This window comes from Molothrus aeneus, chromosome 5, assembly GCF_037042795.1.
Source record: "Molothrus aeneus isolate 106 chromosome 5, BPBGC_Maene_1.0, whole genome shotgun sequence".
Classification (NCBI taxonomy): domain Eukaryota; kingdom Metazoa; phylum Chordata; class Aves; order Passeriformes; family Icteridae; genus Molothrus; species Molothrus aeneus.
The window spans coordinates 54762701-54782557 of NC_089650.1; the positions used below are offsets into that span (position 1 = coordinate 54762701).

Here is a 19857-nt window from a genome sequence, read left to right on the forward strand (position 1 = left end):
AGCGCCCCGCGCAGCCGCCGCCGCCGCAGCGCCCGAGCCGCTCGCCGGGGCCGCGCTGCGCGCCCGCCCCGCCCCCGGCGGCCCCGCGGCGGGAGCCCGCAGAGGCGGGGGCGGGCGGAGCCGGCGGGCGGGCTATGGGCGGTGCGGCACGGCCCGGGCCGCAGCGGCGGCGGCGCACAGCGAGGCGCTCCGCCGGTCGCAGCCCGGTCGGGACCGGAGGCGGGTCCCGGTCCCGCGGCCCACCCGGCGCGGCGGCCGCCGGATCTGCGCGGAGCGGCAGCGAGCAGCCCCCCGGCCCCGCCACCCACGCCTGCCCCGCGCCACGCCGGCGCCTGGAGCTCGCCTGCGGAGGAGTCCAGACGCCCAGCAGGCAAGACCCTCCCCTGCGCTGGCTGCCTGCCGTGCGGCAGCGGTGGGCACCGCACGCCGCAGTGTCCGCAGCGGGGCTGCGCTGCCCGGCGTGAGGGCTGCAGCACCGCCGTGCCGCGATGCGGTGTGCGGCCAGCCCTGCCCTGCCCTGCCCTGCCCTGCCTTGTGCTCGACCCTGAGCCCCGCAGAGTCGGGGCTTCGTCGTTCCCCGGGCTTGGCGAATGCACCGGAACGGTGTCAGCCTTGCCAGTGCTTTGCTGCCATGGTGGGAGTCGTATCGCCGGAGCTCAGTGCGCTCCGGTTAACCGGGGGCGAAGGCGAAGCCCGGGCCGGGCACGGCCGTGGCGGGGCTGGGGCCGCAGCCGGCACTGCCCGCAGTGGGGCAGCGGTGCCCACGGGCCGGGCTGGCCCTCTGCAGCCTGACCGCGCACATGCCGAGATGCCCGGGCCCCCGGGGAAGGAAGGGATTATCCTGTGTACAGACCCCCACTGTGTCAACACTCTGTGAGGTCGTTAATTATTTAGTGAGCGTATAGGGCTGTAAACCATTGCTCATGCACTGTTTGTTGTGTTTTGTGTTGCTTGTGGTTAACCCTGATCTTTTTTCCATAGCTTAAAAAATGCGGGGAGTATACGCCACAGGAAACCCTTTTATTTTTCATTCCCCTCACCTCCAGTCTCACGGGTTTGGTGATGCAGGGGCTGCCTAACAGAGTGGCTGCTGTGCAGCATAAGCAATATTATACAATTTTGTAATAGATTTGTCTACCTCAGCATGCGCCTCTAGCGCAGTGGAGATGAGCTGGGGTTTGCTGCGCGGCGTCCTCCAGCGAGCCCCTGGAGAGGGTGGCCCTGTCTCCACTGCTTGTCTCCAGCAGATTTGGCCCTTTGCAGGGTGGTGATTGATGGCACGTTCTGTGCTCACCAGCATCCTTGTATTTCACGTCATCTCATGCCCTTTGCATGCGGGCTTTGTAACTCTTTCATTTTTTGATATCAAGAATTTATGAATCAAAAGGTGGGGGAGTGTGGAGGCTGAGTCAGATCGTGAAAAAGGAAAGCCAAATGAGAGCGTGCAATTGCATATCACATTTACAAACATGGTTTCATTCATCTCCATATGTTGCTCCTGTTACTACTAATAAAGCTCTGGTTTCTCAGACTGGAGCTACCCTGGGAACACCAATCTTCCTGGCGTTTTTTCTCTATAGCCTCCATAGTATTCCTGTTACAATATGTTATTTTCCTGATTATGTTTTAATTATATTGAACAGGTAAATATCAGAAAGAATTTGATAATATGAATGTACTTCCCACACACTCCCTCTTGTTCCTATTATTTGATGTTCAGAGGAGTGACAGTTTATTTACAGGCAGCAATTTCTTTCTCTCTCTCTACTGGGTAAATTTCCTAATTATAATAACAAAAAAAAAAAAGCTTTTCTTCCTGAGTGCTTACCCCTGTTTCCTTCCTCTTTCTTTCCTCATTTTACTAATGATAGCCAAATCCAGCATGATGATTTTGGAGCTGCAGGAAATTTACCTTTATCTACTGAAAGATTTCTACAGAAGCCCCTATAGGCAAAGGGAGCCAGAGACAAAGGTCTACTTTAAGCAGAATGGTGTCTGGGGTTTACTTCCCCAGCCAGGGAGGTACAACTGTAGAGTGTACAGTAATTAATTTAATCCAGCATTGAGAGAGAAGGAAGAATGATTGTATTGGGAAAGAGGTTTTTTCCAAGTATCAGATGTAAGATTTAAGCAGCATTTTCAATGACCTTTGTGACTTCTGTTTCAGACAAAAGGCAGCAACCTAGTACAAGGGTATCATTACCTTCTCCCAGTGTTGTCCTTTGTTCTCCTTGGGTTTAGCCTGTCACTTCCTAGGGTTTGTCTGTCCCTTGTTGGGACAGCAGCACCTCTCACCCGTGACTCTCAGAAGTGCTGTGCTAGCAAGTGATTTTTTTCCTGCTGCTCATTTCCCATCTCTGCTGTGCAAGGTCTTTTTTTCTTCTTGTGGCTCTTCTTATGAGTTTCTCTTTTCTGTGTCTTATTTATACTTAAGTATTTCTGCCTTACCAAACATTGTGCTCATTACTTTATCTTCCTCCTCTGTTTTTTTGTCAACTCATTTATTTTCTCTCATTTTTGTTCCCCTTCATATATCTTCTTACATCTCTTTTTTCCCCTCTGTGTCATTCTCTTTAAATCCTCTCCTTCTCTCTCTCCTTTCTGACATCTCACTTCTGTCCATTGCCTAACTCTACCTTCCTCTTGACATTTCTTCTCCAAGCTGTTCCTCTGGTCACTGTCCTTTTCCTCCCTTACATTTACATATATTTTAATTTAATATTATGTATATATATGTATACCTATATTTCCACTCCACATCTTTCACTCTTCAGCTGAAAACAAGAAATTACTCATGCTGAGAGTCTGATGCTATTTAACCCCTTTCTTAGCACCTGAAATACACTGTTCCTGCCCATCCTCAAACATATGTATTGGGTAGACTGGAGAACTATGTGGGAAATGTTCTTAAATTCAGATGTGTACTTGAGAAAGCCTCTTCCTCAGGCTGCACTGTGAACAGAGCAGATGTTGTGCTCCCACTGACAGTACCAGAGGAGGACTTTAGGCCCCTTGAACTCAAGAACCTAATGACATTCTTTTTACGTTTCTCAATTTTGGGGTTTTTTTGGGTAAATAAAAAGACTTAGTTTTTAAGTGAGGGACACTGCCATATCTTTGAAATATCCCTTGGATGCTGGACTGACCCAAAATAATACCTCACAAAATGTTTTTCTTTCTTCTCCCCAATTGTTTGTTTTATGCATTTGTTAAGCCAACTTTTTGCAGCTATTGGAAGAAATAGCTGCACAAAAGTGGCTTGAGAAATGCTTTCTCCTCAGCAGAGCTAAGCTCTTCCTCTGGAAAGGGTTCTGTGTGGGGTGAGACTGGGATTTCAGCTTGTCAGCTTCCCTTTTTTCTGGAGCCAGAGGGAGAGGAGAGAGCTGTGACTGCAGGATCATATGCATTGGGTGGAAGATGGAAGAATAGATGCATAATCCAAAAATGCTACATTAACCTCAGAGGGTGGGGGGAAAAGTTGTTTAATAATTTTTTCCCTTGACTGTCACTGACTACAAACACCATCATTGAGGATTAAGGGCAATTGTTAGATTTTGCCATTTAGATAAGAGTCTTCGTTTTTAAAAATATAATTTATTCTTTAAACTTCTTTTTTCTGTGTTGTTCAAAGAGCTTACTACTAACTGGCTGGAATGAAAACAGCTCCATCCCACGGATTCCACCTCCGCTTTCTGGCAGCTTACCTGACTCATAAAGAGAGTGGGGGGTTCTATGTGCCACCTACAGCAGCTCAACATTTTCCTTTGTGGTGAGACTTAATCACCACCCTTGTCATATTATTTCATCGACCTTCTTGGAGTAGGAATTACCTTTCAAACCAGCCTTAAAACTTCCTATAAAAATAGGGTGAGGGGTTTTTCTTGAATTTGGTGAAAGTACATAGGCGGTCCAATGCAGCAAGATTTTCTGTGTTATTTTTTAAAAGATAACCTTTACCTGAGGACCACAGAAGAGAGAGTTTCCATTTGCAGAGGACATATCTGTGACATGAGATGTGTCACCTGGAGAGTGGAAATCCATCAGCTGAAGGCAGAGGACCATCCCCTAAGTAATCACTGCAGGTGGTGTGTGCTGAGGGGGAAACTGTGGGCTTTTAGCCACAATGGTCAAGGATGACAGTGGGCAAAATTTGTCAGAGGCAGTACCTATATTAGAGTCAGGAAAGACAGACATGCCTTTGGGCACATCAGATCTCTGTTCCTTATAACCTGTTTGTGTAACCTCTGTGACTGTCACTTGTGGGGAGAGAGATCATATGAAGTAGGCTGATATTTGTCAAGCAGAAAATATTGCATGAGAGAAGACTGCAAGGTAGAAATGAAAACAATAAATAAATACATAAATAAATAAAAACAATAAATGAACACAGAGGTGGCAATGCAATAGGTAGTGTATACAGGAAGCAATGGAAGAAAGGGTAGGAGAACAGAGCCACCCCAGGTTGTTGGGAGTTACAAAGAGGACATAAGTTACACTAGAAAGCTGGGGCAGAAAGCCTGTGACATTTTTTCTGAAGAAATTCTTGAAATTACATAGGGGAAGGGCAGAAAGGGAGGTATTCTTGAGCTCAGCACTTAAAGATAAAACCAAGTGTGAAGAGAGGCCAGGGAAGGCATTTGGTAAGAGTCTCCTCATTTCTCTGTCACAAAGGCAGGTAGAAACAAGGAACAGGAAGGAAAGGGGAAATTTGAAAGGACTGAAGTGAACCATTGGTAAATATCAAAGAAGGAAGTGTAGGGAAGGGAAGCTGCTTCCACATTGACAGAGTCCTCTTTGGGTCTTCTGGGGGACCTGAAAATTGACTGAGTGACAAGTGAGGTTCAACAAGATGGGAGACAGATAACTTTCTGTCAGGAAGGAGCTGTCTGACCACACCTAATATAAATACAGGCTGTTTTCATTCTTGATGTGTTTGTCTTAAAATGCACTGCAAGTGCAGCAGCTCTGCCCCAAAGATATGGAGGCTGCAGCTGTCTGGACCTTCCAGTACCACCCTCCTCTTTCTTGCATGCCAGAATAATAACCCCATATTATCTCCTCTCCTGCTCTGTGGGTCCTCAGCCCAGCTCCAGTCATCCTCCTGATCGACTGCAGCTGCCTGATAACTGGGACACAAGTCAAGAAAAGGACTTGGCAGTCACCTGCAAAGATGTGCTTCTGGAAGCAGAGGCACTAATGAGCTCTGTGGAGGGAGTGTGCTGGGGAGGCACCAGCAGGGAGGGAGGAGAGCAAAGGGTGAGCACTTCATCTGAGGAAGAAACAGCTTGGAAGGCTGTTGGACTAAAGCAGTGGGGAAACTAAGGGCGTGGAAAGCTCAGGAGGAAAGTGAATGTGGGAGGATGGAGCCAAGGATGGTTAAAAATAACAGTCTTGTACAGCTAATATGGCACTCCACTGGCATTTTAAACCTGCTGCCTTTCTGAGTTTTGAAAAGTGGACTTTACATTTAACTGTTCCAATTGCTACTGACCATCCAGGACCACTGCCATTTTGTCCAGCAGCCCCCATTTTCTTCACTGCTGGTCTAGTGGTTGCAACCGAGTCTTCAGCATATTGCTCTTTGCTTCCTTGCCTGATGTAAATATTGGTGTATCTCCAATTATATCTTGACTTCTCTGGAAGGGAGATGGTGTTTTTTCACTTGCATCAGCACATTTACCACACTAAATTCATGCAATAATGATGCTATCACAAATTAGAGGTAAATCAAAACACTATTCACAAGCAATTTGTACACTGTGGAATTTGGGCATGGGCTAACTTGACAGCCATTTCTTTTAAAGTTTCTGGAGGGCTGCCAGTTTTTCAGCCCTGTGGCTGTTCAAAGTACTGTGGTAGTCTCTGTATGAATACCACATGTGAGACAGGACCAGGTGGCAGCAGACCTGCTGGGGCTTTGAACCTCCTGGCACTTGTAATGGATGTGAGAAAAAGAAGGAAGGAACAATAAATAAAAGAATAAAGGAAAGAGAAGTACAAAGTGAAGGACATCTGTGCATTCTGATAACAATTCTTCAGTAGCACAGCACCATAAAAAATGTTGCCTGGTTAATGTAGAGCAGTTACTTGCTATGCTGGAGCCATTTCCTAGAATTTATATAATATCAGGTTTTGTCTTTGAAATATGGAAGGAATGGATTTCTTTGTCTTTCTCTGCCCTTCCCTTGCCTTTATCCTCCCAGTTCCAACTAAGGATGTAAGTGTAAATCCCTTTCATCTCCAGTGTAAATTTATTCATGAACATTATAAAACTGTTTATTGTCAGTTCTTGTTTCAGAGTTTACTTTTACCTTCAATAACTCTTGTGTCTTTAGTGCTTGCCCCCATCTGTTTCTGGAGAAAAGCCAGCTTGCCTCTTCAGGGGAGCTTTGCCAGACCTGGCTGTCCCAGCCCTGCTTCTCTCCTTCCATCTAACAGATTCTCCATTTTCCTGTTTCCTACAGAAGATGACCTCTAATGCTCAGAGGACTCTCTGCCTGTGGTAATGTGATCTGGTGGCAGCAGCAGAAAAAAGTGTCAGTAGTCTTGGATCGTGTTCCCATTCCAGATATTGAATGATCTGGGGAAGGACATTTATCTTTGTTTCCCTACAGGCTCCAGTAATAGTCACATATCTCTGTTTTACAGTAAAATTGCTTTTACCATGCCAAATTAATTATTAATACACACATTACAGTATTTTCACTATCCTGTAGAAATGAAATCAGATGCTGTGTCACTTGCTGTCCTTTAGCTTGTGACATGGCATGCAGTCCTTTTGGATATAGCTGTCTGGTGCCCCACCTTCTGTGTTTAAAGTCTGTATTCCCAGGCTCTACCACCATTATAAAGCAGCTTTCACATATCCCTGACTTTTTTGATTGCATGCTTTCTGCTATTTTTTCTGAAACCATTTTCAGGACTTGCTGAAATGTGAGTAATGTAGCTGGGAAGGGATGATTGAAGTGAGAGACTCATTTAGAAGGAATGTTGGTCATGATTGATTACAGCTGCACACATCATGCCCTTGCCTGACATTTCTCCCCATGTCGGGGGAGACTTGGTGGTGGTGAGGTCCAGGTCTGTTGAGCATACATGCCCTAGACCCATATAGATACCTGGAAGGTTGTTAAAAGGTTTTGCTGGGTTTATTTTATCCATTGCATTGCGAATATGTGGTAACTACATAGGTAGATCCCTACGTTGTGATGTACCAATCACATCACTCATAAAACCCTTATGACCTTGGCCTGGTCTTCAGCCTAATATGGGCACGTAGCTTTCCACTTCAGCATGGGTTTATGTCCAAATTATTGTTCTCAGTCAGTGTGGCTTGGCCAAAGTACACATTTTGGGGTACAATCTCAGCTTTTGTTTCTTTTTGCTACACCAATTATCCATGGTGCTGGAACAGGGTTACAGGAGCCTGCCAAAGCCTGGGTGTGGGGTATGTAGGAGGAAGAGGTGCTGCATGTGTCTGCATTGGTTCCCACATAACTCCTACCTTAACTCAGAGCAGCTCTCATTTCTTGGTGAAGCTTCTTCTCCCTCTCCCACCCACTCTCTCCCTATGGCCTGCAGGTGTTGGGCTGTAGCTTCTCTCCTATTTTTGGCTCAATGGCTGAATTAGCACATTTTTAATGGATGCCTTTTGCAGCACTTATGGAAATAGCCTAGAATTTTGATAATTCTCCATTACTCCATAAAATGCATAAAAATAGTTTACTTAAATGTGGTAGCAGTTCTTTAGGCTTATTGTTATTACTAGTTTAGAGACCATGGTTCCACTGAAGGAGGAGTTACTTAGTGAAGTTCTGCTCTCCTTCTTTTCCAGAGAAATTGAAATTATGTGGATAAAGAGCAAGTGATTTTCATTTTTGATACAGCACAGAGCAATTAGTTTCAAGTCTGCAGTTTTTATTTTCAATAGCATAGGGTGTCATGGAATAAGTAAAGCATCTTTCTTCCATTGGTATTACAGACACCAGTCATCTATGATTTTGGTGCTCACACCCATCTCCTCTAGTATGTACATTGCAAACCACCAAAAATACATGTAGAGCTTGTGATGCTTGTGAGCAGTGGAGCTGCTGTGATGCCTTGCTCCTTCTCCCCAGCAGGATTGTCCCAGGTCAGCTGGACATCAGCTGCCCTTACACGGTGAGCAGGCTCTGACCTCCCCCTGCCTCCAGAGCAATTTTGCTGAGTTAGTCTGAGGATGGGAGCTAAACCCTGCAATTGGACACGGGGCTGCTGCTGACAGGCTGGCTCCCAGTGGGTCCAGTTGAGTTCAAGTGGGATATGAAGGGAAAAGAAGGCTGTTGCTTGAGGAAAGGATTCATGGCAGAAGCAGAAAATCCTGATGATTCCAGAACTTGGGGAGGAAGCTCATGCTGCATTTTATGTGTGAGGTTTTGAGTTATTGATAAAACATCGGGAAGGGACTGAGCCTGCTTGTGTTCTCTGTTGGGCTTCTTGACGATGATTGTGATAACACAGAATCACTGAATGGTCCAAGTTGGAAGGGACCCACAAGGATCATCAAATCTAACTCCTACAGGTTTCTCAGAAACCCTGACCCTCTGTGGGAAAGCTGACTGGAGTGTAATTGTAGCAGGTGCTGGTACTGGGTGTACCCCCCACACATTTAACAGGTATGGATCCGCAGAAAACGTCATTCTCCTTTCTGTATTTATTGGATACTTGCTCAAGCATGTAGATCACAGCTATCTCAAAGCAAGTATGCAATGAGTACTCTGACAAAGAACAGATAATAAAGCTTTTTTAAATACTCCTTTATTAGCAGTAACAAAACCTCGATAAAATATGAGGTCTGATTTTTGTGAAGTAATGAGCCAGTGGATTCCAGTGGAAATCAATGTCAGCTGTTGGTGCTAAACATCTCTAAACATTTCATATAGGTGCTTTCAGACCTATGTTAAATCCCCATTGACTTCAGACACTCTTTAAATCAGCGTAAGATATGCAGTATTTAGTCTCCTGACAGTCATTCTTCTTGCAACATTGTCTCTCTATTGCTCTAGTTTACTCATGGGTAAGATTTTATTTTCTTGAAAACTTCAATGTATCTTCTCTGCAGAGAGCTCTGATGTAGGGCCCTGCTCCTTACTTTGTAGGTAATAATACAAAATCTCTGATTGAAACCCCTACAGCCTTGAGAATTATTTGCAACTTGGGCAGAAGTAGCACAAGAAATTACAGCTGTTACTGGTGATTAAAAATGTGCTTTCTAAAAATCTTAAATTGAAATTATAGAAAAGAAAAGAAAAGATTCCTGTAGTATTCTGTAGAGAACTCCCAAGCAGTGGGTTAGGACAAGCAAGATAAGAATCAGTCAAAGAGCTTGGACACAGTGCGCTGTTCTGCTTGTATTTGTTCTAAAGAAATCTGAAAAATCTACGTGAGCATCAGTGTCAGGGACTGAGTTTGTAGCATTTTCCTTCTTTGTCAGTGAGTAGAGGTCATCTTCAATTTTAACCTATAGTCACAGCCCTCTGTTCACTAGAAAACTGCATGTGTCTATCCAATTTTGACAGGTAGCCATTAAATGAAAACCTCACAGGAGCAGAGATACAAAGTGCAGCAGAGCATGTGGAACTGAGGATGGGGTCTTGGTGCTATTACTGGATTACCTGGGAGGAAGCCTAGGATCTCAAAACTGTTTTCTGCACCTCTCCACCACTGGAAGAAATCAGGCATTTCAGATTAGTTTACCTTATTCTAGGAAATTCTCCTCCTCCTTACTTTAAAGCAAATATTACCTCATCATCACATGCTAGACAACATACCAAGGGAAAAATTCTTTTCAGACCAAAATACAACTATCAGTTTTTGCACGAGGCAACATCACCAATGTCTCACAATGACTCATCATGCTTCTGCTTTATACCTGAGGCAGAGCTTGCTACCAGATAATCACAAATATTGTTTGTTTTCTCAACTATGACTATATAATGACACCTGACAGATGAACAAGTTCTTGTATAATAGTAGATGGCCGTACATAATAAAAGGAAGAGGATTTGCAGTTTGCAGAAATTCTCTTTTCCAATAACAGTCATTTGCAGTCATTACACATTGTAATTTGTAAACTATATTTACCAGATCTCACAAGCATTTCAGAGCAGGTGAATCCATTAGAAAGCCTTTTCTTTTTGGTGGAAATATTCCCTAATTTTTTACCCTTTGTGTTTCAAAGAAAATTAAACAAAAAGCAGCAGCAAATTTCATTTAGTATTTCTTGGAATGCAGGAATAAAGCCAGGTATTCTTTCTTTTATATAGTAGGAGAAAATGAGGAAAGGGGCAATAATTGGACAGAATGGACAGAACTCTTATTTAAGGGGCAAAATTATCAGCAGTTGTCTATTGGTTCTCATTTGCTGCAGGAAGGATTAAAGTAGAACATCAGAAGATTAACAAATATCAGAATTTCAGGTGTCCAAATGATGAGAGCTTGAGTTTTTTCCTACAAATACTTAATTTGTCACCAAAACCTCCTAAGAACAAAATGCTGATTCTACAAATGTAACTTTTATGGTTGAATAGGAAATTACAAAACGGGCATGAGGATATACAGTGAATTCCCCAGAGCTCATCATAGCAAGGACAGCTTTCAAAAAGAAAAAAAAGTTTAAAAAATCCAAGTGCTGTTTCCACCTCTGCATGAGGAGAGGTCCAAAAGGGCAGCTCACAGCCCACCCACGGTTACCCATGCACGCTGCTGGCAGCAGCTTGGCACTGGTCCTAAGGACTCAGCAGCAAGGCCAAAAATGAACAAAAATCTTCCCTGCTTGTCTCTCTCCACTGATATATCAAGCCTGGGGATAGGAGACAGCATCAGGTTCCACGTGGGATTTCTCAGCAGGGCTCCTCTCCCATTTCAGATCTGAGAGACTGTGGTGATTTGTATCTTTGAATATGTTTTTCCGTTCACTTTCCCTTTAATGATGCTGAAGAAAGGAGTGTCAGCACAAAGGAAGATGTATCTGTCACTGGCACTGCTCTGGTTTCTGGCAGGACTCAGGCTGCTGCTTGGAACTGGCTGGAAAAATTACTGTGCTTGGTTTTGTTGTTGGTTTTCTGAGGAAGGAAAAAACTGCCAGCACTGATAACTCAGAGCATACAAAGCCATAAAGAAAAAAACATTCCCAGAGATTTTTCTCAAAAACCTCAAACTTTCCAAATGTGCTGCTTGAAAGTGCCTTCTCTTGCATGGCCATACCCTGCATACCAGGGACCTCAGTGGCCTGGACCTGGGGATGAGCACCATCTCTTCTTAGGAGTCCATGTGGGAATCTCAGGCTGCAGTATCCCATGGGAGATGTCAGTCAAGGGAACACAGCTCATAAAGTGTTCATAAAGTTCTACCCAGTTTCAGTCTCCAAAAGTCACAGAATGGATGAGGTTGGAGGTGCCTCTGGCACACATCTAGTCCAGTCCATGCTCAGAGCAGGGTCACCCACTGTGGGTTTCCCAGAGCTGTGTCCAGTTAGATTTTGAGTATCTCTAAGGATGGAGATCCTACAGCCTCTCTGAGCTACCCAATGCTTGGTCTGCCTCACAGTAGAGAAGTCAGTCATGCTGGCAACATTTCCAAAATAAAAGCCAATAATTGTTAACCTCTTCAGGTTCTCTCTCCAACTCTCTCTCTTTAACTTTTTTTCCTTAAGGAAACAAAGATATACAACTATTTTTATAAAAAGAAACCATTCTTTTGAAGGTCACTTTTTGTTTTCCTCAACAAACTCTCCACAAGGACACTTTGGGAATAATCCTACTAGTTCTGTCTTTGTACCAGAGCAGCATCTGCTGTGGGTTGCCCTGCACTGTTGACAGAAGGATTGGTAATACTGTTGACCATTATTAACATTATTTATATAGCACCTGGCAAATGCACTCAGGCTCTGCCTGCTAGGCACTGCCCAAATAAACCACAAAGAACAGAACCTGTTTTCAAAGAAGATGTTATTTGCCTGTTAAACAGTCAGCTGCAAAGAAATGGGTGGAGAGAAGCACAAGCACAACAAGTGCTGATCTCTGAACTTCAGCATCATTGCTTCCCCCATTGCAGCCATGCATGGGAGGGGAGTGAGATCTGGGCTGTGCTACCCAAGGGTGTTGGCTGATCAAATGGATGGAGATGTCCTGTAGATGTGATCTGTTCTGGAGCCCTGTGAAATCACTCTGGTGCCTGTTGGGCTCTCTATTCATTTTTTTTAAAGCTGCAGTAGAAGTGCACTTAAGAATTAATACTTATTTTAGAAGGAAATACTTTCCAAAATGCTCAAGAAATACTTGTTTGCATTTTTCAGTTGTGTTTTTTGATGAGAAAATGAGCTCAAAAGAAAAAGGAGCAAGTGCACAGTTATTTCTTCCTGTAGAAAAATCATTTTCCATTGAAAAGGTATATTTTCAAGTCTACAAACAGGGGATTTCTTTTCCCAAGACTGTTTCCCAAATAGATAAGAAAAGGAAGAAAACTTGTGATTTCACCAGAGGAAGAAAATGTTGTGTTTAAGTGGGCAGGTGTCAGTTTTGAAAGGTGTCCAGAACTTTCGGGGCAGTCCAGCGCTTGCCATTCCAAATGCCACCACTGGGAAGAATGCCAGAAAAAAACTAAGAAAGGACATGAGGTGGCAGAGTCAAAAACTTATCACATGAAAATCATGTCTTTAGAGAAGGAACTGCTGTTCTGGAGCAGAAACCCAGCTCTCAGGACACTGGTGCTGACTTTGGCTTCTAGACAGGAGCATGTTTGGAGGGCTGTGGTGGAGACCTCTCTTCCCCACTCCACAGCATCCCAAGCAATGCCAGCCTGCCCTGGCATTGCTGGGAATAGCCCTGCCTGCAGTGCCCAGTGCTGGCCCTTGCCCAGGGGCTGCCAGAGCAGAGCCCAGCCCTGGTGCTCGCTGCAGGCAGCACCACACAGGCTGATTTGGAGCCATGGAGGGGATTTGGAAGCAGGAGCTGGTACCCACTGAGGTGTGGGTGGGCACATCAATCCAGACTCAGGATCAAAGGTGTCTCCTCCCACAGGGAGCAACTGGGAACTTGGTATGGGCTTGCTTGCAGCAGTGCTGCTGCATCTGGCTGTGATTGGAGATGGAGAAATCAGACATCCACTCCCTCTCTCCCAAGGAGGAGAGGCAGGGCTGAGCATGCAGCCATTGCCTTGGCACAGGCACTGTTTAGGTCCTTCTCTGATACTCAGAGTGTGCAGACCATATGTTACATCCCAGCTTTCTCTCTTCTGTTTACTTCTATCCATTTCCCATGTGCCAGCAGCCCTGAAGCTCTTTTTTCTCTACTAGTCTCTCTTGGCCAGCAGACTGTAATTCCTAGGCCATCTTCAAAGGAGATGCAGAGCAATAAAACCCAAGCCCTGGGGTGATGCTGTAAGCTCATCCTCCAACAAAACCTGGAGGAGCCTTGTCTTTCAGGGGATGATTTGAAGTGTTGTCTGAAACACAAAAGCATTTACCAGGTTGCAACACAGTTATTATTCCCCTTGGCCCATGAAGTAAAGTACATGTAAATTTGTAGTGTATGGGAGGCACACAGTTTTTTCATGGGTTTACATACTGGTTTTTTGTTACTGCACTTCTGGATGAGAGCAGTCAGCTGCAGGTCATGGCTCTCATGTTGTGACCTAATGAAGAAAAACTCAGAGGGAGGATCAGGCATCTTTGGTGTAAACTGTCCAGCAAAGGCTTGCTGTCTTGAAAGCAAAAAGTATCAAATAACAGGAAATAATTTTTTCCATCAACATGTAGCCTGAAAGCACTTTGCTTTTTGACTCCTATCCACATTTCTGTTTCTCAGCCAGGTGATTCCTGCCACCTCCTCTAAGCTTTTCTACTCTCTGGTATTTTTGATAGCAAATGTGAATACTGATATATTCCTGTAGCTCAGCTTAAAACTGTATTGTTTTTTATATTTCACTGGAAAACATGGTGTCAGACAATAGCCACAGAAATGCAAGCACCCTCAAAGTAAACTTCTGTCTACATGCAAATAAAAAGAGTTTGTTGGAGATTGTAAGCCACGTAAAATAATTTTGACCAGTCTCATGTGCCTGCAGTGATACCTTGCAACAGTCTTGGGCCCATTCCAGCAAGATTTGATTTAATCCGTACTGCAGTTAGTGTTTTCTTTGGAACTGCAGTGTTCTCAGAAAGATGTTCAGGCTCCATCTCATATTTACTGAGTAGATGCCAATTAGGCTTGTGTTCAGAGATGTTGACAAGGCCAGCGTTGTAGGTATTTAAACAAAAACAACAAAAAGCCATACACAACCAGAGAAATTCTTGCTGGCAGTTCAGAAATGCTGGCAGTTCAAATGCTTTTGCAGGGTCATGGGGTGTTCGTCTCAGATTCTGAGCTGTTACTTGCCTCCAACTGAGACTCTCTCATCTTGCAGTACAATTATTCTGTAGAAGGTCAAAAAATAATTAGAATTTTTTTTGTTTTCTCTCCAAGCATCTCCAAGACACAACAAAAGAGCTCTCAGGATGCCAGAGCCAGCAAAGTCAACCTCAGCCCCCAAAAAGGGCTCCAAGAAAGCCGTGACAAAGACCCAGAAGAAGGGCGACAAGAAGCGCCACAAAAGCAGGAAAGAGAGCTACTCCATCTACGTCTACAAGGTGCTGAAGCAGGTGCACCCTGACACGGGCATCTCCTCCAAGGCCATGGGCATCATGAACTCCTTCGTGAACGACATCTTTGAGCGCATTGCCGGGGAAGCCTCGCGCCTGGCGCACTACAACAAGCGCTCCACCATCACCTCGCGGGAGATCCAGACGGCCGTGCGCCTGCTGCTGCCCGGCGAGCTGGCCAAGCACGCCGTGTCCGAGGGCACCAAGGCTGTCACCAAGTACACCAGCTCCAAATAGCTGGGTGCCTGTCCCCTCTGCAGCGGCACCATCGAGCGCAGGGCCCTCCACGCCAGCACAGGCAGGCAGCCATGGTCTGGGTGAACGGTCACAGCTATTGTCCACAGCAATCTGCAGCCTGGGGATGGGCACGCGAAGCTGCCCAGAGGAGGAGGAGACAGCAATCTGGATGTCAGCTGATTTTCATCATCTGCTCAGGATGTGGGAAGGATCTGCCGAGGCTGGCAGTGGAGGCCCCTGCTTTTACATCTCATTCAAAGAACTGACCAGCCATGGTTTATCCAGTCTCCTCTGTGCTTGGCAAACATTCCTGTTTGGCACTGGGAGGGGGGACTGGCAGCAGCGACACAGAGACACCCTCACTGAAGTCTTCCTGTTTGACTGCTTTCTCACAGTCATCTGATATGGGTACTGAGGAGTCAGCATCCTCTCTCTCAGAGCCTGAATCCCTCCTGGTGTGCAGTGCCTCAGCCCACCCCGTGCTGGCAGAAGTGGCATCAACAGCTACCAGGCACATATTGATTCAACAGCTATCTGTGCTTGACAGCCTGTTTTAAAGAGCAAGCCTGGCAGGCAGGCAGATGCCCACGTTGATAGCAAGCACTAATCCTCCTTCTTGCTCCTGATGGATGAGCCATGGAGCAGGATGAGGGTGCTGGAGCTGCCCACTGCCTCCCACCTTGTGCTGAGGTGGAGGGATGGACAACGTGGGATGTTGGGAGCGGGTCTCTGTCTTTCCTGGCTGCTGCTTTGCCTGCCTTAGGACTTGCTTTGGCATGCAAGACATTGCTAATTCTGCTGCTTTTCAGAGACTTTTCCTGCCTTGATGCTGCCTGGGTGTTTCCTTCCACCATAAGTGTGGGCAAGATGGGGTGGTGCCCATGGGGGTCCCCTCTCCTGTGAGCAATAGGGTAGTGCAGGACAAACAGCACAGATGTTTTGGGCAGGGACTGAGGATTTGGGAAGGCATCTGGTGTGGGAGCACAGGTGGTTAGTGCATTTTGAGGGGTGGGAGGAAGCTCCCTCCCCTCAGAGATCACTGCAGGCAGCTCGCCTGGCCCTGCCCTCCCAAATTCATTCAGAAGTTGGAAAGCAAAAGCAAAATTGGGGGCTGGGTGGATATATAGGGACACTTGCCTGCATCCCAGATATTTAAAAGATTAAATAGTTTTAAACTACTTCAAATACTCCCCATATCTTTTAAAAGTCCACAGTAAGGTGAGCAATAATAAAATCATGATAAAGCCATAGAGGTTAAGGGAGGAATGTCTTGGTTACAGGTTTATCTTGCCCAGGCTGCTGGATAGCAGAAGGGCCTGTGTAGAACTGGTGTGAAGTTGAAGCTTCCTACTCAAACCACAAAATTAGCCAACATTAAAAAAATAAATCAAAGCCTCTGGTAGGCAGTAACACTCAAATAAAAAATATTCATGTCTAAAATAACAACAGCTTTCTGCAACTTACTCTGTAAATAAAAGGAGCAGCAAGGAGATAGGATCCAGAACTAGGTGCAGATTCTCCCTAAGCTTCAGGACCTTGTTTTTAATTAAAATGTAAATTCATGCCCCAAAATAATAGCCATGCAGTACATTTCTATCTTTCCCCTGCCTTTATCTCTATCCTGTTTCTTTACACTTTGAGAGTGATTGGGACCTTTGGCAAACTTATGTTGCTTTTGGAGCTGTAGGACTCTGCAGCTCCAGAAGATTCTCATTGCAGTCATTTTTCCAGCTGGTCTGAGGCATAGCCCTGCTGAGAAGCCTGAGAGCAGCCTGGGGTCTCATGTGGTCTCTGTGCAAGAGTGAAGGTCAGTTTGTTTCTGGGCTGCTCACACACCCCTGCTTTGGGTGTGAGCACCCCACACTTGAGAGGGGGCTTTCCTCCCACACTGCTCAGTGATACCACACAGCTGTGTCTCATAGCCTGGTGCCAGCAGGAATCTCTGCTGACAGCTCTCAGAAATAACCAAACCCATCTCCCTGGGTGCCAGCCCCCACAAGGAGCAGCTCCCAGCAACAGCACCTGTATTCAGTGTCAGTGGCATTGGTAACCTGGGCCTCTTGGCCAGGACACTTTGCAGGTCACAGCTTAGTACTTCCTTCTGTTTCCAGTCAAACACTCAGAATCAGATACCAAAGATGAACATGTACCTGCAGTGAGCCCAGAGCCCCCATCCTTGACACCTGTGCCACAAGAAATCCGGGCAGTGGATGATGTATCAGGGAGGCTCTTGGCAGTGAAGGGCTCGATGGCATTGCTGGAGCTTTCTTCTTCTGTCCCTGTGAGCTGCAGGTCAGAATTCATCCCTGTGGGGAGCTCTCTTGAAGGCAGGAATTCAGAGTGGAATGAGCCCTCTCCAGTCCAAGCAGTGTGTTTGAGCTAGGACAAACATCTCCCAGGATCACCTGGCACAGCCTCTAAACTCTCACTCTTTTGAGCAGAGCAGAGTCCCACTTAAGTCTCCACGGGCTGCAAGAAATCAGGAAAATAAAATAAGGTATTGGCCCTCCAGGGTCTCCTGGGCAGCTCAGGGAGCCAGGAATGAGGCTGGGCACTTAGATGGGAGCTGCTCACTCCATACTCAGAGTACTGGTCCCATTTCCTTCTGCCACTGTTGTCATTCTCCATTTTTGGAGATTGTTTCAGAGAGAGGAGAACCAGTGATTTAAAGCTACAAAAATACTTGAAGGCTTAAAGAAGATTTTTTTATTGTCTAAAGCCATGTGACTGAGACTGATCATGTCCATGCATTTATAGTTTGTCTTTTTATTCATCATTTGCTCTTCACTGTCCATTTTTTTGTGGTTTTTTTCACTCACTCCTGACAATATGAAGCACAGGATTGAGGAACTGATCCATGTTAAAACAAAACTTTTTTATTTTTTTCCTTTCTTTCAAGCTTTGTTTTAACCCTGTTCTGGTGGCTGCTCTGTTCTGTCATACATTTGTGCGAGCAAAGGGAAGGGATGATCCAGGAAAGGCAAGGCTGGTATAAGCTAGGAGTGACACAGAGAGCATTTGGGAAGTTAATGTACAGGGCACCATCCACCATGGTTAAATGGGAATTAGTTTGCATGTGATAAGCTTGGGCTGAGCCTTAATATTAGAGGCAACAGAAGGTGGTCTAAAAGTTCAAGGATTGATTGTCCTCTAAGTAATCTGAGGTGTGACATATTTCACAGTTTTCTGGTAAGGAGGTTTGCAGCAGAATATGGATTCTGCACTACAGGATCAGTGCTTTTAAAGAGTACATATTTCCCGCTCTGGAATTGAGAAAATGTTTTAAAATTGAAGATAATATACCAAGCCCCACTGTCCCTACCTGATCCCCTCTGCAGTCCCAAAAGCATCTCTGGGCCATGCCTGTGTTTTGCCAATTAAAGTAAATCAACTACAGATTGAAAGTTGAAAAGGAAGATAAAAAAGGTAATACAGCCTTGATACTAACCTCATATTAACCCCAAGGATATCACTGTATTTGTTATTGTTATTTGTTTTCATGTACAATTTAAAGAGAAAACAAGCTGCTATAGAACTTCTGATTTTCCACCCTGCTTCCCCAGAAGGACCTAAAGTCCATCTGCCTTTCACAGCAGAGTTCAACCTATGGAGGAGCTGAGTGTCCCCAGCATGGAGGCTTGCTCCTGCTCAGGACAGACAGGTTTTTAGTCAAACTTGGGGAAAATGAGCAAAAACCAGTGTGGAGGATGAGTGCCTGTCCTGGACACAGCTGTGTGCCCCACAAGGGACACTGAAGAGTCCTGCCCAGTGGAGCTGTGTGGCCTGTGCACCCTTCACTCTGGTGAGAGGCAGCCCCAAGTCCTGCCACCCCTGGAGTAGAGTTTGGCATGGCCTCTGCATAGCCCTGAGCTTCTGTTCCATCACAGCATTTCCTGAGGGTTTACATCCAGATCAAATTGTTTACAGGGAAAAGAAGAATGGGAACTGAATAATAAAAATCACTTAGTGACAGAACTTGGAGAGTTTCCTGGGACCACCACCTGGGGAGCAATCTTTCATGCTTACTCCATGCATGGTATCTCTTGGGCTTATGTACACAGAGTTTGTCTGACAATAAGTGTTACATCAAGTATGATCCATGTTAAATTGCTGCTGGGTTATGACTTTAGTGCTAATTACCTGCTTTCTGTTAAGTGTCTAAATAAAATGTAACTTCCAACCTGTTGGAAGTCAATGGTACCCAGCTGTTGGGGTGTCTTTGCTTCTGCCTTATCACTAGTGTTCCCTCAAGCCCTGCATTGCTCTTTCTCCATGATATTTCCTCCAGGCCTGGGGTGACAGCAGCCACCCTTCCAGCAGAGATGGAGCACAGCTGATCCTGACAGAGGGTCAGTCAAAAGCCAGAGGAGCCCCTCACTGAAGGGATACCACAGGCTGCCACTGGAGTCCTCATGGGCTGTCACTCAACCAAACATCAGTGCAACATAAACATCTGGTTTTGCTCAAGCCTTCCAATGATCTTGTCCCAGGCAGAGCCGAGCCTGCCATCTGTCCTTGCCACACTCCTGCTTGGGGTGTGCTCTGCCTGGCACCCATCATTTACCCCCAAGCAGGAGCAGTTTGGACGGAACAACGTGAGATCCTGTGGCTGAGGAAGTGTTTTATGCACATTCAGAATTTCTGTTCATCTGAGTTAACAATTGCTAACACTAGAAACATCTTTTCTTGGGCTCTGAGACGTTTATAGGCAACAACCATGGGATGAGATGTAGCATTTGAAAACCCCAGAAAGAAAAAGATCTTCCCTTTAAGGAATGGTTGGTAAATGCACTCCAGTGAAACACTTACCTGCTGGACATCAGCATCATAATGCATTCACTGGAGTGGGAAATGCATGGGCCATGCTGGACACTGTCTGCTGGAGAAACAAGACTTCAGACATGGCATATAACAGCAATCAGAGCTAAAAGTGTTTCTAGTGT

The 19857-nt window shown here is 45.6% G+C and overlaps 1 protein-coding gene across 1 annotated transcript; it reads left to right on the forward strand.

Moving 5' to 3' along the window:
• Positions 1-256: 256 nt before the first annotated feature.
• On the forward strand, positions 257-19114 carry LOC136557179 (histone H2B 5-like). Its single transcript, XM_066550784.1, has 2 exons — positions 257-370; positions 14502-19114. The coding sequence occupies exon 2, from the start codon at positions 14534-14536 to the stop codon at positions 14912-14914; it is 381 nt and encodes a 126-aa protein (XP_066406881.1). The 5' UTR covers positions 257-370; positions 14502-14533; the 3' UTR covers positions 14915-19114.
• Positions 19115-19857: the final 743 nt, after the last annotated feature.

Excerpts from the sequence above, each read along its gene's own strand:
- LOC136557179 (XM_066550784.1), top strand. The coding sequence starts at position 14,534 with ATGCCAGAGCCAGCAAAGTCAACCTCAGCCCCCAAAAAGGGCTCCAAG.